This window comes from Pholis gunnellus (assembly GCF_910591455.1).
Source record: "Pholis gunnellus genome assembly, chromosome: 20".
In the NCBI taxonomy this organism is placed as follows: Eukaryota; Metazoa; Chordata; class Actinopteri; order Perciformes; family Pholidae; genus Pholis; species Pholis gunnellus.
Genome location: NC_136547.1, coordinates 19,552,629 through 19,569,541, shown reverse-complemented (window position 1 = coordinate 19,569,541; position 16,913 = coordinate 19,552,629). Strand labels below are relative to the sequence as shown.

Sequence of the window (16,913 nt, the reverse complement as noted above, 5' to 3'; positions counted from 1 at the left end):
GGGCTCGGTTAAAGCTGGTGAAATAATAATGACCACAAAAGAAACTGACAAAAAAAAATGGAATAATAACAAAAGTGACTCAGATATGCTGGTGACTGTTTATCTGCTGAAAAGCAAAAGAAAGAAAAGAAGAAACTTTATTTGCTTGATTTGCTTGATGATATTTCCTGCTCGCAGCAACTTATTCAACACCCAGCGTCGTTGAAATGACGGCGTATATTTCTCAACATTTTGGTTTGACAAAGTTTGAAGAAGTTAAGTGTTTGTGACGTGGCTCCTGATCTTTGAACATATTGTCTAAGTGAGAGCTGCACTGTGGACCTGACGAATATACTGTTCACTTCACACAATAACCTTTATCTGATGCTCTGCAAAGCGTTTATTAAAGTGACTTTCATTCTGGTGCTCACGCTGGAGTCTGAGCTGAACCGGTTGTTTCGGTGAACCTGCATGTTTTAGCCTGATTTTGAGTAGAATTTTGATTTAAATTGAAATCCTGATACATCGTTTGATTCCCAGCTACGTTAAATTATACGTCAAAGGTCTGAAAAAGAAGCGTCTCATCTGCATAGAGCAGGATTTGCCTCCTTTGTCTTTTTAAATTAGATGAGGTAATTGTTTCCATGATGTCATATATATCTAATCTTTGTAGTTTTTCTCTCCCCCGCTCTGTCTCAATCGAACGGTGACCGAGAAAAGTAAAACAATTCCTCGTTCTTTCAAGGTTGTTGGAGCTTTTCAGGAAACCTCCCGTCATCACGCAGCACATGTTCTTCAAAGATCTTCCATCTCCCCCTCTGTCTATCTCTCTCCCCCATATCTCCCCCACCGCCTCGCTCCATCGCTCACAGGAAATAAACGGGAAGAATCAGAAGCTTTTTCTTACCACCGGAGCAGATCTTTATCATTTACAGGAAGCGTGCGTGCGTGCGTGCGTGCGTGCGTGTGTGTGAGAGGGTCCTGAGGACATCCAGCATGGCTACATTTGGGCATTAGGAACAGTATTGATGGTCGGGTTACTGTAAGTAGAAGACAGCAACACACACACACACACACACACACACACACACACACACACACTTCAAGGGTGCTAGAAGAACTCACCACCTTGCTGGCAGTTTGTCTCAAGGGTGCCGTTTGACAGTTGACATTACATGATGAACCACTACGATATGATCCAGTGCAATTTAAAAGGTCAGTATAATTATATATATATAAATCTGTGTTGTGTGTGTGTGTGTGTGTGTGAGATATGATAACACACACAGAGCTCAGTAGGTTCAAGGAGCAGCAGTCCTGTCCTGGCCTGTGATTGGTTGGAGGTGACGGGACGAGTGCGCGCACTATTCAGGGATGGAAAGGATGCTGCCAACTAAATATATGAATAATATTCTGAGAAACAGACAAATAACGTTCACATAGTGAACAGAGACCGCTGGCAGGTGGTGACTTGAGTTAAAGACCCGTAGAGGGAACACATATTCCAGCGTGTGAGCTCTTTACTAAAGCCACAGCTGCCAGTAATAAGGGAGGGGAGACGTGCAGAAAGTGTCTTATGGCAGAAAGCCACAGAGTTTATGGGAAATGTAGTTTTAAATTTGGGGTCCTAATAGCTGCGACAGTAATTGTATAAGTGTCTTGATCATCTATGTACGAATGAATTTGCCAGATGCAGCGTCTCTATCGTGTCGTAGGTATCTTTGGTGGTTACGCTCCGCGTTTGGTTTGATTTTCTTGCCACGAATGTCGCTTTTCCAGAGCGGTGAGGGATTCAGATGATTGCTTTCACAAAGAGAAAGAAAAGCGGCGATATCACCGCGCGCTGCTGCCCACCAGGCTGCCACTAGAAATAGACGGCCGCCTACTGACAGCAGCACCAACCTCCACGTGGGCAGCGGTACTCTCTTCCGCCTCCACGCACACACACACACACACACACACACACTCTTCGGAAGCACTCGCACGCACACATTTCGCGCACCTTGGGAGGCTCGCCCTCCCACCAGTCAGTCAGATGCTTTCATAACCTCGTACCCATAATCCTTAGCAAACAGAAAGTGTAAACAGCCCCGCCTCATTCGGAGGACGCACAGTTTTATCCTAAAGGAACGATGGGGCCTTCCGTCATCTGTTTTTGTATCGACAGGACGAATAAGCCATGTTTTTATCAAAGCTTTTAGGGGAAGAGAAAGGATGCTCATGCTTCCATAAAACCTCCCCCTCTGTTACTGTTTCAATCTTTAAAGGCAGTCGCTCAAAACCTGTAAATTAGACACATCCACAAACACGTCTCTGTAAATATGAGATCAGTAGTTCTCACCCGACGATGCTGCTTTTGATCATTTTCTTTTGCTCCACAAAAAGCTTGAAAAGGCTTCCCTTTGGTGAAGAAAGTGCTGCAGTTGGAACAGTTAAACTACGGAAATGACAGAAGTTGACGTTTTTTTGTCAAAGTGACAAGTTGAAATACGAAAACCTGAAAGAAGTGGAGAAGGCTGAGACGACGGCGCCGACAGAAGGTTCAGTTAAAGTGTAAGAACTGAGCGAAGTCCAAGCGTCACTTGACGTGTGAGAGTTGAATATCCTGTGAAAGTTCAAAAATCTCAATCCGAAGCTTCGGTGACGGGCTCAGCTGGAAGTGGGAGTCATGGAGGAAATTGCTGCCAGTTCAAGAGCAGCAGCAGAGAGATAACGGCTTCAGCTGAAGGTTGAGAGTAAATTGTGTCTGAGCTGTGAATGTTCTGGGAGCAACTTTTTCTCTTGTCGTTGTTGGTCAAAGAGACAACGAGATAAACGCACTTAAAACGTCCACTTATTGGTAAGCAGTGAAAGTGGTTGAATTGTCAGCAGTGTGAGGGATGAACGGACGTGTTGAGCGGCGCAAGAAGTCAACGTTTCAGCTGGAATCAGTCGAAACGCACCGAAAACTTCTTTCAGCGCTTCCTTTTTAACTCGTGTTTTTTGACTTTTCTGTATTTGTATTGTGACTTCCACACTTCAAATCTGCAGTAAGCATCAGCAGAGCATTTTCAGTTGGGCAGCTTGTGGAGGAGCGGTGAGCGTTGAGAAGTTTCCTCCGGCCGTTCTGCGGCGTCGTAACGCTGCTGCGTCCACAGACACAGCTGCAGAAGTGTGTGCGAAGCATTGCTTGCTGAATGCATTATTAATGATTAACGATCACAACGAAAGTGTGCACACATCCCCGTCTCGCTCACAGGTGCTGCACAGAGATAAACATGACAAGAATAAAGGATGTCCTTTCCTTGCCTGCCCCCCCTCCCCCTCTTTTCGGCTGGTTTATTCTCCTCGAGTCCACAGAAACGGACAACATTTGGATCCCTGGCAACATTCCACACACAGATTTGAGTCTCTGGCAGTCTCTGTAAATACATAATTACTCCAGTTTACACATGTTGCTCCCATCAGCCGGGGTTCTGTTCTCTGAGTGTAATAGATCCAACAGCGCAAGTTAACAGAAAGCTCTTAAAATAAAGAGATATTTGTGTTCGTGGACTTGATGTGTGGTTATTAAACCGCTTGTTTCAGCTCTGGTCCTCTCTGTTTACAGCGTTGTTGAACGGTGGATTCATGCATCAGGATTCTGATCGGATTGAGCTCCGAGGTTTATTCTTTCAGATGTGAGTGGGTACGCTTCACATCGTCGCTTTTAATAAATGCCACGGTCTCTGAACATACGAGACAGCGTTAACACCAGGAAAAGACAACACTTATGGGCATATTGCGACATCTCGTCTGATATCTCCCTATGATATAGATATATTAACCAGATACACCGTCTACCAATGATGCTTTAGTCTCAAACTGTGCTCGCAGCAAACCTTTCACTCCAACTCGGTTCCTGGAATTTCACGTGAAAAAACCTTTGGTGTTTATACTCGTGGTGTGTGTGTGTGTGTGTGTGTGTGTGTGTGTGTGTGTGTGTGTGTGTGTGTGTGTGTGTGTGTGTGTGTGTGTGTGTGTGTGTGTGTGTGTGTGTGTGTGTGTGTGTGTGTAGCGAGCAGAATGCAGCCATTGTACTTTTGGCTGCAATTTTTTTTGCACAAATGGTCGCTCTGTCAAGTCAGGCACACAGCTCTGTTTTGACAGCCAGCAGAGGAGCTCTGTGTGCCCGGGGCCCTCTGAGCCAGGCACTGACTGCACCACTTGGGCCTGAGATTCACTGGCAGCTTGTCAGTAGAGCGCGGCACTCGTGAGCGGCCGATGCTCTCAATGCCGCCTCTCTGGACTCCCGCTTTTTCCCTCCACACTCCACACGGCTCTCCAGCTTCCTGCAGGGTGGAGGCTGTTCTGATGGCTCAGAGAGAAACAGCATCCAGGGTCACTGCAGCATTGTGAACTCCACCTCCGCTAGTGCATAACCGCTGATTTCCTTCCTGTTCCTGCTCTCCACTGTTGAACCCTCAGCCAGTGTCTTTCAGCCTTTTCTGGATCCCCTCCCTCTGCACGACATTCTGCATGAACATCACTTTAACACCACTGTTGATAAAGATCGTTTCCTCTGCGTACAGCACAGACTCATGAAATGTGTGCAGCATGGAGGCTATAGTGAGATATCTGAGCCTACATCAGTGATTCCTGACCACGCTGCACAACACTAGACTGCATGTTGTGACTGACAGGGCATGACAACAAACAATGTATGGAAACATCATCTGCTTTTATATCATGAGTCGTGTTAAATACATTGTGAACATGGCGGTGGTGTGGAAGGCTTTGGGGGGGAACACCGGTATGAAACGGTTTGGATCCGCGGCCCTACCGCCCAGAACGGGTTCTTTTAACCCCTTTTTGCGTTCACTTCACCTCGCAGCGCAATTTCTTTTTTCTAAGATCATTACTGAAAGTGCAGAGTCAGTTGTAGGAGCTGAACAATGGGAAACATCTGAGGTCCTCGGGGGACAAACAGAGTGCTTATATGCTCGCTTGGACTTCAACAGCAGCAGCGAGATAACAGTCCCGGCTTTGTTTTTTTCCAAAGAAACGGTGGAGGAGTGAGAAACGGTTAGCCTCTGGCGGGGCTTTCCCCGCCTGTGCAGTCGGAGGTCGTTAGCTTTGTTAGCGGGCTTTTCGCTAGTTCACAGTGTTGACACGGCGTTGGCGTGGCCGGAGGTCGGTGGGTTTTTTCCAGAAGCATTTTTGAAAGAAATGACATAACGAACGTCCATCGAGCTGACGGGGGAAACGTGCGTAAAGGGTTCGAAGGAGAGAGAATCCAACAAGCACACAGCCCCCCCGCACTCTCAGGCTGACGTCGGACGCCGTTTATTGAGCGGACCGCAGGCCGCTTAGTTAAACGGTAAGCAGCGGAGAGGGTTACAGGCCCCCAGAGGCCTTTGCACTGACAGCCTGAGCTATTATTGCAATTGAACAGCGGTGTCCAGGGCCCCGTATCTGATTTGCGGGCCGGTGTGCGTTTGTCTCTGTGTGTTTATGTCTGTATTCCCGCGTCACCCCCCCCCCCAGCCCGGCAGATGCGCAGGGAGTCGGTAAATTGTGGAGAAAGGAGCAGGTAGAAGGTTTCTAATCACAACCTCTGTTTACTTTACTGCAACCCTGTGGGGAGAGACAAAGAGAGGTACGGCTGATCCTAAATCTCCAGCGACTCTCCTCCTCCGCCTTCCACTTCATCTTCCCTTCTTGACTACATTATCTCGTTAGCAGCAACTTTGACCCGCCCCGAGGAGAGAGTCAGCGAGAAGCCGCTGTGGTCGCTGCCCACTGAACATGAACAAACACGGGAGTCTTTACATCAAATGTAGCTTTTTATGATTTCAGTAGCTGCTGGAAGCATTCTTGACCAAACCAGTGAAGGTCACAGATGAGAATGAGGAATCACAAACTAAAACACTCAGCTGCCCTCGGTGGGTTATCACACAGCTCTGTAATGTATTCCGTCTCCTGGTATTGTCTTCTTCAGCCGTATCCCGCCGCTGAAGCCCGCTCGCTCTATTTTCTTACGTTATTTGTGTTTGGGGGCTGAGATACGGCCGCTGACAAGCACAGGGGTGATGTTACAAATGCCGAGGTCAAAGGTCACGGTTCCGTAATTCATCACCACCATCGTTTGTTGTTGCAGGAACATTAGAACGCATCGCAACGTAACAAATAGTCCCGAGCCTTATCGCTTTCCCTCGCCTCAGTTTTTCCCCTTCTATTTATCATCCTGTTGTCCCCCCCCCCCCCACACACACACACACACACACACACACACACACTTACTTCTCTTCCTGCAGTTATCAATCCAAACACCCTTTCTCCTCAGTCTACCTCACCTTTTTAATTCCTGTATTTATCTACTCTTTATCTACTCTTTTCTCTTGCTTATTTCCACCATCCCACTCACATTTACCTCTCGTCCTCTGCTGTCTGCCTCGTCCTCTCTCTCTCTCTCTCTCTCTCTCTGCTCCGTATGTAACGTCCAGCTGATAATTAGCCAGGCAGCGCAGACCTCCTCGGCTTTGTTTGTGGCCCCCGGGGGCCACAGGATGTCCCCGTCTATCACAGCGTGACTTACATAAGCAACCAAAACAAAGTGACGACACTGACCTCAAACGTCCCCGGGAGGAAGAGAGGCGTGAGGGACAGAACGAGACGGAGATGGAAGACGCTCCTTCCCTTTGATCCGACTTGCAAAACTCTCCTCTACTTGTGCTGCACTTGTCTTAAAATAAACAACCTTTATCATATATCAATTCTACATTAAATACCATGGCAGTCCCATTCAGTCTCAGCATTTACAGTATTATACTGTATAACACAGTGGTACGATAAGCTCACTGTGATGCCGTGTACAGTGTACAGAGTTGTACAGTGCATGATGGTCACTTCTGCACATTTCAATGTGTTGACAAGTTGTTGCACCAGCGTTACATCGGCCCACCGGTTGCCACAGACCCACGGTCACATGTTGGTACAATGATTGCACGAGCCTCCGTGCCACAAAGATATTCTGATTGCTTCACTGCTCACAAGCAGAGCGACGGGTCTCCGGCTGCAGAGCGGTGACTCCTAACTCACCGGGCCGCTCCTCTCCCCTCTTTACCTCCCTTCTCTTCTGCGCCTCTCTTTTATTTGCTATAAACTCCTTTTTCTCCAGACACAATATCGCCCGCTTTGCACAGACTGCGCCTCGGTTTCTGCACTTTTTTACGAGCCGTGTTTTCATTGGAAGAGAATTTGGCTTTTTCATCAAAACCCTGGATATTAATGCAGTTTGTCTGTCCCGGGGCCTTTACATCAACCTTTACTAACACGCGCTGACATTTATACAGTCAAATATTCTCCGCGAGGTTCCGATAGGTCCGGTTCTCCGTGGCGGTCTGAGCCCGTGTGCGTCCCTAAGCGTCGTGCCGTACGGGCTGAGGAGTGATCCGAATCCCCGTCTGTATCTGCTGATGCGTTATTCATGTGACAGATTTGCAGCAGATAAGTGCCTCACTTTAGTAGGGAATGCAATGAATAAGTGATGCTCTTTTTTCATTCCTGTCGAGTCTCTCGGTGTGATAAGAGAAAGAGAGAGAGAGAGGTAGAAAGGTAGAAACGGAGGAGAGATGGCAGCGGACGGACAACCTTGAAACAGAGATCGGGTCAAATTCCCATCGGAAAAAAAAAGCTCCACTTTATAACCAAAGTTTATCGTCTTTAAATATGTGGTTTTAAACCCCGTTATATCGCAGCTTTGCCGTGACATTCAAGGGTGGAAGAGGGTCTCCTTTGAAGTCAATCTAGTTTTCAGGCATTAGATCCAAGTCTCCTTGGAATCCCATTAATAGCTTCCCACAGACAGCCGGCGTTCGATCATGAATCATACATGAGGCGCAGCAGTCTGACCCTAATTGTGGACCCGCGAGTTTCCCCAACAATGACGATGAGTTTCTTCACGGGTCGGACTCGACGTGTTGGCGTAACATCAGAGCGGAGGGGAGTGGGTTCTGTTGTGGGTTTGGTCCGCCGGTGACGTTAAGTTGAAGAATTTGAATGGGGGCACGGAGAGGGGCGGCTCTAAATCCCAAATACCCAAAACCCAATGCAGTAGGGATTGGGTCGGGCTGTCGGAGTCAAAAGGTCAACCCAGTGTGGTCATTGGCTCACCACAGCTGTGGACTAATTACAGAGTGCTTTCTGTGCTATGTGAGTGTGTGTGTGTGTGTGTGTGTGTGTGTACATGAATGTGTGCATGTGTACGGCCTGTGTAATATGTCCCATCAGTGGCTGTGGCTCGCTACATAATCCACTCATGAGGTTCATAAGTAGTGGGTTATCTATGCTCACACACACACACACACGTGTTTGGATACGTATTGCTGTGAGGACTACTTTATTGTCTAACCGTGATCTAACCCTGAGCTTTTCTCCTGAAGGCGGTTTATTTAAATCAGCCGGTGCAAACACTTGGCTTTTATTTTGAAAGGAAACACATTTGCCGATGCTCAACCAGAGCAGGTGCAGCTTGTGAGCGATGTGAAATACTACCAACGAATTTTACTGTTTATGATCCGCACTCAGAGACTTCTGTCCCCTCCTCACTCCTTTCTTTCTTTCTCCAGGTAACGATTTGTTCCTGGTGGCGGTCCACGAGCTCGGCCACGCGCTGGGCCTGGAGCACTCCAACGACCCCACGGCCATCATGGCTCCTTTCTACCAGTACATGGACACCGACAACTTCAAACTGCCCATGGACGACCTGCTGGGCATCCAGAAGATTTACGGTAAATCCTCCTCAGCCTCGTAGAGATGCACAGAGTAACTACCGGTCCACTTTTAATTAAGTGTTATTAATTCATTGGAGTTTCATTCTAGAGTTTTATTCTAAAGCACAGATCTGAGATCACCGTAGGCGAGGAGCGCTTCATCGCCAGAGCGCCGACACATTCCTCACCGGCACACATCCGGAGTCGGGCAGACGCTGATTGCGGCGCTTTGTCGACTCGTAAAGCTGATGTCGCTCTGGGGCGGGTGTGTTAGAAGTGTGAAAATCGAATGTGACGGTAATAGATTTATGTAAGCATCAGTCTCGTCTTCATTTCTTTTTACGCTCTCAGAGTTGAATTAGTGGTACAATCAGGCCTCAATCTAGACACGTGCTCTCTTTAACGTGATTTCTAGGAATTTGTTTTTTGTCGTCGTCTCAACCTCAGTTTGACATCCGAGTTCAAAAACAACTTGGTGGGATGTGACAGTATTGTCCCCGTACAGCTGTCGAGGCTGTAAACCAGTCACACTCCACTGAGATGACTCCGGTCTGTCACATGAATGGCTGCACACACACACACACACACACACACACACACACACACACAAAAGAACCTGCCATCTGCTTACATGGTCAGGGCACGTCCCTCCGGGAGTGACAGACCCGGGCGAGCGATCAGATCTCTCTTCATCCCTACTCGCGTTTAACTCCTCTCCGCTGAGGCCTCTCCCTCGTCCTCGCCGTCGTACCGACGGGTTGAAGGGCAGGACGAGCGATGGAAGCTCCTCTCCGTCTCCTTTTTTCTTCTTCCAGCAGCCGTCCGCCTCCTTTTTTCTTCCTCGCGGGCGACAGCGCTGCGGAGGCTAAACAGGGACGATGGCGGGAGAGCTGCAGCGTTTAGATGATTTAGAAGAAGATGCACAGAGTGGTGTAGTCGTGGAAATGGGAAGGAAATGTTGAATTTAGGACTTTTTTGATTAACAGTCAGTGGGAGCCAGGCAGGATCCCCCAGTGCATTGTGGGAAGAAAAGTAGGTTGAGCTTTTTATGGAGGATCATTTCACTCTCACACATCTAGCTGAACTCTTTCTGTGTCTCACCTTAGCGCTGAGGTCGTTGTAGACAAAGAAAGGCTGCTGGTTGCAGTTATTCCTCATATTCTCTATTATAACCCCATAATAAGTACTTATGAATAATTAACAGCCTGGATGTAACACGTCAACGTTATGGATGAAGCTTCAAACTGTTCGGTACAGCCCGAGTTCTGGTCGGATACGATCTGGATTGTGATATTAAAGGAGACGAGGTCACACGACGCTGTGATGTCTCAGCACAGACCTTTAAAATGGAGCGTTTATTTAAAAAGAGGAGTCATTGCCATCAAACGGCTTTTTTCTGTTTTTTAATTTAAAAAAAATCACACTATTTTATAAATGTTTAGTCACAAAACTTTAACTGTATTGCTTACAGAAAAAACTCAAAGGTTCCATCACACCGTTAGCCACGGCGCAGCCTCGTGGCGATCAGATCGCCTCTCGCTATCTCCAGTAACCGCGGTCGACCCTAATCACAGCGGAGTGCTTCGGCTCCACTAATCTGGGATCTTTTTCAGGGGATTTAATTCGGCCTCGTGTGGACCGGCGGATGTGTAGCGGCGCTGGCGTTCTCCTCTTAATCCCACGATCGAGCCCGTGTGTGTGTCAACTAATTTGATGGTTTTTATCTTCATTTCTTTGTCTTAATTGCTCGCCGTAGATCGACTCGTAGCTCATTCAGGTCTTTTTTTTTAAATCCTCTTTTTTTCACTCGCTGACTTTTAAATCACTTGTCAAGACATTAAATCATTCATTCATAACTCCTGGATGTTTACAGTTGCTTTCAAGGTCATTTTTTATCCATGTTCACCATTACTTATTAATACTCTTCAATGGGGGGGGATGCAGTCATCTGTTCAATCAACACATGGCCACTAATATCCTGGTTTTCACAGTAACAGTGTGTTATTCTTGCGTCGTCATGTGTTCAATTATTCATCCACACAACCCCCTCGCTCTGCCTCCCCCCTCGCTCTGTTTCTCCCCCTGCATGTCTCTCGCCCTCCCCCCTCTCTCTCTCCCTCTCTCTCTCATGTAAATCATGAATGTGCGATGACGCTGAGCACGGCCCGTTGCCTCCACTCGGGAGGAACTTTTATTTTTATCTCTACAGTATATTTCAGAAGCTTTTTATGTCTGTTTTATTCATCTTAACATATCATATTGTGCTTCGGTGAGCTGAATCCCTAAAAACACTTGGCGGTGTTAAACTCCACCCACTGTGTTTCGCATGATGTCATGTTGTTTTTTCCTTCTTCTCCTCTCGTCTCTCATGTGTTCTTTTCTTTATGCCTTCAACGCCTTGTTGCCAAACGTCCCCTTCACACCGCACCGTGTCCGTTGGCGTTGTGCTTTTTACGCTGCGGGAGGGAAAAAATGGAAGTTGGCGGAGACGACGTTTGGCGGTCGATGGCACAACAATATTGAAAGTGGTTCACCCTTAATTTGTATGCATGTTTACATCCTTGAAAATCGAATAACTCTCGTCCGTATAAACAGGTTTTCCTGCTCACTGTATCCCGCTCTACACGGGGCTAATGTAATGAGGATTAGGGATGTGCACCACTAGCCCACGAGTCAATTAAACGCTGCTAACTCTCGCTAGTCAGCACCAGAAATACTCGTATAGATTACATATAGATATACGCTGCTCCTCCTGCAGCACGTTGTACCTTCTAGATTAAATTGTGAGTCGTTTCTTACTGTTCAGACTCGTTTAAACGGCCATTTAAAGGTCAGGGAAATTAGTCTTTAGCAACGTCCCTAATTGGGAGAGCCCGAAATTAATATATTTAGAATCAGTCTTGAATTTATTTTCTGCTTTGCTCGATATTCTCTCGCTTCATTTAAACGAGTAGTTGGATTAAGAAAAGATCAGCACCGCTCCTCTTGTCTGTGAAGTAATTCTGAAGCTATAGAGGCAGCAGCTGGTTAGCTTAGCATAAAGACTGAGAACAAGGGGGAAACTGCTAGCATGGCTCCTGTCTTACCGACCGCGAGCTGTAGCTTCATCTTTAGCGCACGGACACGAGAGCGGCATCAATCGTCTCGTCTAACTCTCAGCAACAAAGAAAACAGTTACCGAAGAATGTAACAGCCTTCACATGCATTAATCTGCATTAATCTGCATTAATCTGCATTCCTTGCAATGTGTCTGAAGTATATTGTTGTTCTGTAGGAAATGACCAGCTGTGGTCCAGATTAAACCACTTGACCCCGGAGATGTCGGATGTGGAAATGTCTGGTCTGTACGTGTTGCAGTGATATGAATGAAGGAATGAGGCATTTTTCTCTCTCACTTCCTCCAGGGCCTCCCGATAAGCTTCCCCAGCCCACCAAGCCTTTGCCGACGGCGCCCCCTCCCCGCTCCCACCCTCCGTCGGACCCCCGTAAGCCAGACAGGCAGACGCGACCCCCGAGGCTGCCCCCGGGAGACCGGCCGTCCAACCCCAACGCCAAACCCAACATCTGCGACGGAGGCTACAACACCCTCGCCATACTGAGGAGAGAGATGTTCGTCTTCAAGGTTAGTGACGAGACAAACCCGGAGCGTTTTCACATGTTTGTTTTGAAGAGTCATTTCTTCGCTCCGGAGCGCTTCTATCCCAAACGCAGATCTCTTAGCGGTGTGAAACCACAGCAATCAGTCTTTACGGGGCCAAAACAACCGTGTGAGATCTTGTTGGAAGGGTCGATTCATATTTCCACAAAGCAACACTACATGACTGAAGAGAGTCCACGCTGCCTGCACGAGGCTTCTGGCTGTAACATATAACTGAAACATGGTGGATTCTCCTCTATTATGCCCGTGTATTTCAGTGCATAATTAAAGCAGCTATTATGTCTAAAAGGAGCTCTTTCCGGATTACTTCGGGCCATGCCACGCTCAGAGCATCACAGCTTTCCTTTCTCCCAACAAACTCAGGCTGGTTTTTGATTCCTGTGTCACAGAAGAAGGTACACATGTCCCTTAATGCATCTTCATCCTTGGTCTAAGCTTGTGAATACCAGACCTTGGCAACATGTGCAGAGGAACAGAGGGAAACCTCGGGGCAACACAAAGATGTCCTGTGTTCTCCACAGAAAGGAGACAGAGTGCCTCCCATGCTTTGTGAGTGTGACTGTGTTTCTTATAAATAGATGGTATTCAATGGTTAAGAAGAAGGCTTGTGGAGCTAGGGGGGGGGGGGGAGCGTGTACTTTAAACTTCAATAAATCCAGCTTGGAACCAAAGCTGCTACCTGTGAAGGTATTTAACCAACATTAGGCTCACAGCTCCTCCGCCTGGCTTTCTTGTTTTTTTAGTGGAAATACTGTCCGCTTGTTACAATAGTCTAAGTACAGCTCCCGTCTCTCTCACACGGCGCCTGCGGTGGCTGTTGTCATCCCTCATTAGTCCCGGAGAAGCAGCCCGGCCTAACGAAGTGACGAGGACATTCAACTATCAGCCAAACTTCTTCTGAGTTCAGCAAGCGAAGGATACAAAGCCCGAATACACCTCTAGTGTCTGTGTGTTTAGACATTTGAACATGCTGATCCCTCTACTTTAACGGGCCGTAACTACTCAGATGCTTTGACGTTGTTGAAGCTGTTCTCATTGGAAGGATTACAGATACTTGAACCCAAGAGGGTCAAAACCAGGAGGTCAGTCCGAACAGGCAAACAAATCCAATAAGGGGCAAAAATCTAAGGTCGAAAACAGGGAGACAGGGTCTGAACAGGCAGATATATATATATATATATAAATATATATAGATACGCTGGAGAACTTGGCACTAACACACAAGACAATCTGGCAGCAGGGAACAAGTGCAAGTGAGGGGAGCTAAATAGAGAGGGCTGATGAGGGAACGGGCTGCAGGTGAGGTGGGTGTGGAGGACCAGGTGAGGGGAATCTGAGGTGATTGGTGGGATCTGAAATGACAGGAGAGTTAATAAAACAAGCAGACAGGATGAAAACAAACTAATATGAAGGGGAATTCGTGACACTCGTTGACTAAAATCAAATACTTTTCCCTGAAGGCTTCCTCACACACAGAGCGTCAGCTGATCCACTCGTATTGTTAATCCAGGCAATTGTGACGGTTTTAAGACAAAGTATAATCAGTGTTCTAGGCACGTTATTTGGCTTTACCGTTGACGTTTTCTTTTGTTTTTCTAGCTTTTTTTTATTGCATTTTTAAAGCGCCCTTTACTGTAAATGTGTCTTAACTTATGAAACACTTTGACGTCGATTACGTTTTAAATGTGACAACAAACATTTTGGGTTCCTGAATGTATCTGTTATTGCTACGCACTTATACTCTAGTGCAATTAAAATGTCTCATTAACAGTTCATAGACTTCTTCATACAGGATACAACTGCAGCTTAGTTCATCGGAATAAAAACTCCCACAGTCCTCAGTCCTTGTGTGCCAAATGAGTCTGTTTGGAGTCCGATCCACAGGGGCCACAGGGGCCACTCGGGTAAAGAGCACGGCTCCCCCTCTTTGTTCAAACTTTCTGCTCACTGCAGCCAAGCGTTCCAATTAATACTGTAAATGAAATGTACATGATTAACTCGTGAGCAAAGGGGCAATGAGGTCGCGTTGCACTCCACACCAACATCCAGAGAAACAGTCACGTCCTGGAATCAATTACAAACATTTGACGTCAAATTTGAAGTCAAATATTTTCAGTCGTGAATCGGCTGCGTTCCGATCATTAGCACCAGCGGCGGTATTACGACTCAGTAATGATTTGCTTGCCTTTTTTTTTTTTTTTAACATAATCCACGTTTCAGCCAGCGAATCAGATGTGAAATCCACTCGGGATCACCGCTCTGTTCAGTGCTGTTTCACGGGAGGAGCAGGCGGTTCTCATGTTTCTTGGTTCTCAGCGAGTTGGAACGCCAACTGAAGGTATCGTGTTCATGCCTTTCAGCCTCCTGGTGGATGAAGCTGCCCGACTGTAAAACGGTTGAGCTGGAATCCTAATTGGAGATGTTTGAGCTCGATATATATTCCCTTTAAAGGATGCCGAGGTTTACGTATCAGCCTACAGGCGAGTTAGAAGGATGGGAGTGATTTACAGCTTGTGCGTGCTTCTGGTTTCCGTTTTATTTGACTTCATCTCTCTTGTTTCTGCCATTTGTGATTTCCTCTCTCTTTTGGGGGGATTTATACGATTGATTGTCCTCTTGGTTACTTCACGGTGTACGTCCGTTTGGCCTGAACCGCTCGGCTGCTCTCGCCGTCCCCCTCTTGATTGTTTTTGGAAGAGCAAAGTCAAGTCAATGCCAAGTGATTATCGTGGAGATCCCAGCAGGTCTCACAGCTCCCCGAGGCCCACAGGTGGTCCAGCAATGTGAAGGTTTAGAGAGGAGACTTTACGAGAGATCCGGCGTTTCCTATCAAGCAAAAGCTGCATTCATGCTGTTTGTATGCATCACTCTTTGCTCTCGCTGTCAAACATGATGAACCACAAGAACCAAACATTGAGATCCATATGTCAGAATATGAGCACAATTCATAATGGAACCATAAAACACGGCGAAGGGGAGAGCGTCGCGGTCCCGTTGGATGTTTACAGGCAAACACCTCGTTCATGACTCATCTCTGAAGAGTTCTCCCGTCTAGACGACCTCCAAAACCGTTTCAAGGTTCATTATTTATGTTATAGATTGCAGATTTTGGACTTTCCGATTGTCCAATATTACATCAAGAAAAAGAAGAACAAATGCATCAGATCAGGATCTACGTTTCCTGCGTGCAGCTCGAGCAGACGAGCAGGAGGAGAACGCTGAGCTGTGCCTGATTTACTGGAGGCCCGTTAATCTACAAAGGCCGGGTGAGGAGTCACGCTTGTCGAGGTGCTGGTTTTATGGCCGATCATTTTTCTCTCCGCTGCGGTTGACGGAGGGTCGTTTCGGGTTCAGGCGGTCGTCCGTGTGTCCGCGTGGATCCGGTGTCGCCAGTGAATGCCTCTGTGAAATTACACAGCTACCGCTTTTATGACCGCGGGCACTTTCGGGTTCAACTTTCGGTGAACTCTCACACCATATGGCCCCCCCACTGGAGACAGAATCACTAAAGAAACCATGTATATGCATGTGTACATGCACTTGCTTTTCTCATTTATAATCAGTCAGTGAGAGACCGTCATTCCTCGATGGGGACGGATTTAGAGCAGGGGATTCTGGGACGCCGGAGAGCGCCTTGCTGGTTCAGGAGCGGCGTCTTGGCCGCCGATTGTTGGAGACGAGCTTTGATTCCCGCGTCCATTAATGAGAACGCAGTCTTCCTCCTTTCTGTAGCCGGGAGGAAGGAGACGGAGAATCCTGCAGCAGCGCGGCGTCTGAGAGGTCTCAGAAGAAGACGTGAACCACATTTAATGCCGCAAGTTTGATTTTAAGGCTTTAAAAAAAATCAAATATAGTTAATAAATAGCTTATTACAGTATCAAGTTCATATTTTGAGGCAGAAATGGAAACACAAAGAGAAGGAACGACACCTCGCACGCTCAATATAACGCTGCAAACCAGGAGACAATCCGGCCGAGCGTGAATATTGAACGGCCCGCTTTGTTGACATTTATTGGATGATTACGTCTCGCCACATGTTTGAACTGTGAAGCCGCTCGTATGAGAAGGAACAGCGATGGAGAGAGTCAGCTGCAGGTTGCAAAGGTGAACCGGTGAACCGGTGCTCCTCGCTGCTCTTGCGTTTCAACAGTTGCACTGGTGTTAATGCGGTTTTTGGAGACGTGTTGTTCTAGTCTGCTGTTTGTACAGACGTAGCGTTCAGACGGGCAAACACACAACAGCAACTCTCCTGCAGCTCCTCAGTGAAAGACTTCCTGATGGATGCTGTGTGTAGTCAAGGCTTCGACCCTAATCCTTCGAAACCCTCTGAATTATTCACACCTGCACTCTGCTCTCAGTGAAGCCGAGAAAGGTTTGCACGTCACATTAACCGAGCAAGAGATCAGCGACACCGTCGTCCTAACACCGCCGACTGTCATCTTCTCACCTCTGCACTCGCACAGACACACAGGCGGCAGCAGGAGATGCTCACCCGGAGCTCGACCTGGATTACTGGGATTGTTGACAAGACTTCAACGCATTTT

At 47.3% G+C, this 16,913-nt stretch overlaps 1 protein-coding gene across 1 annotated transcript in view; it reads left to right on the top strand.

Annotated features, from left to right (window-relative positions):
- The window catches only part of mmp16a (matrix metallopeptidase 16a (membrane-inserted)), a 53,716-nt gene that overhangs the window by 24,229 nt on the left and 12,574 nt on the right, over nt 1-16,913 (top strand). The window contains exons 5-6 of the mRNA XM_079181592.1: nt 8,568-8,729; nt 12,116-12,333. Coding sequence (XP_079037718.1) covers nt 8,568-8,729; nt 12,116-12,333 — 380 coding nt within the window. The remainder of the gene's footprint in view (nt 1-8,567; nt 8,730-12,115; nt 12,334-16,913) is intronic.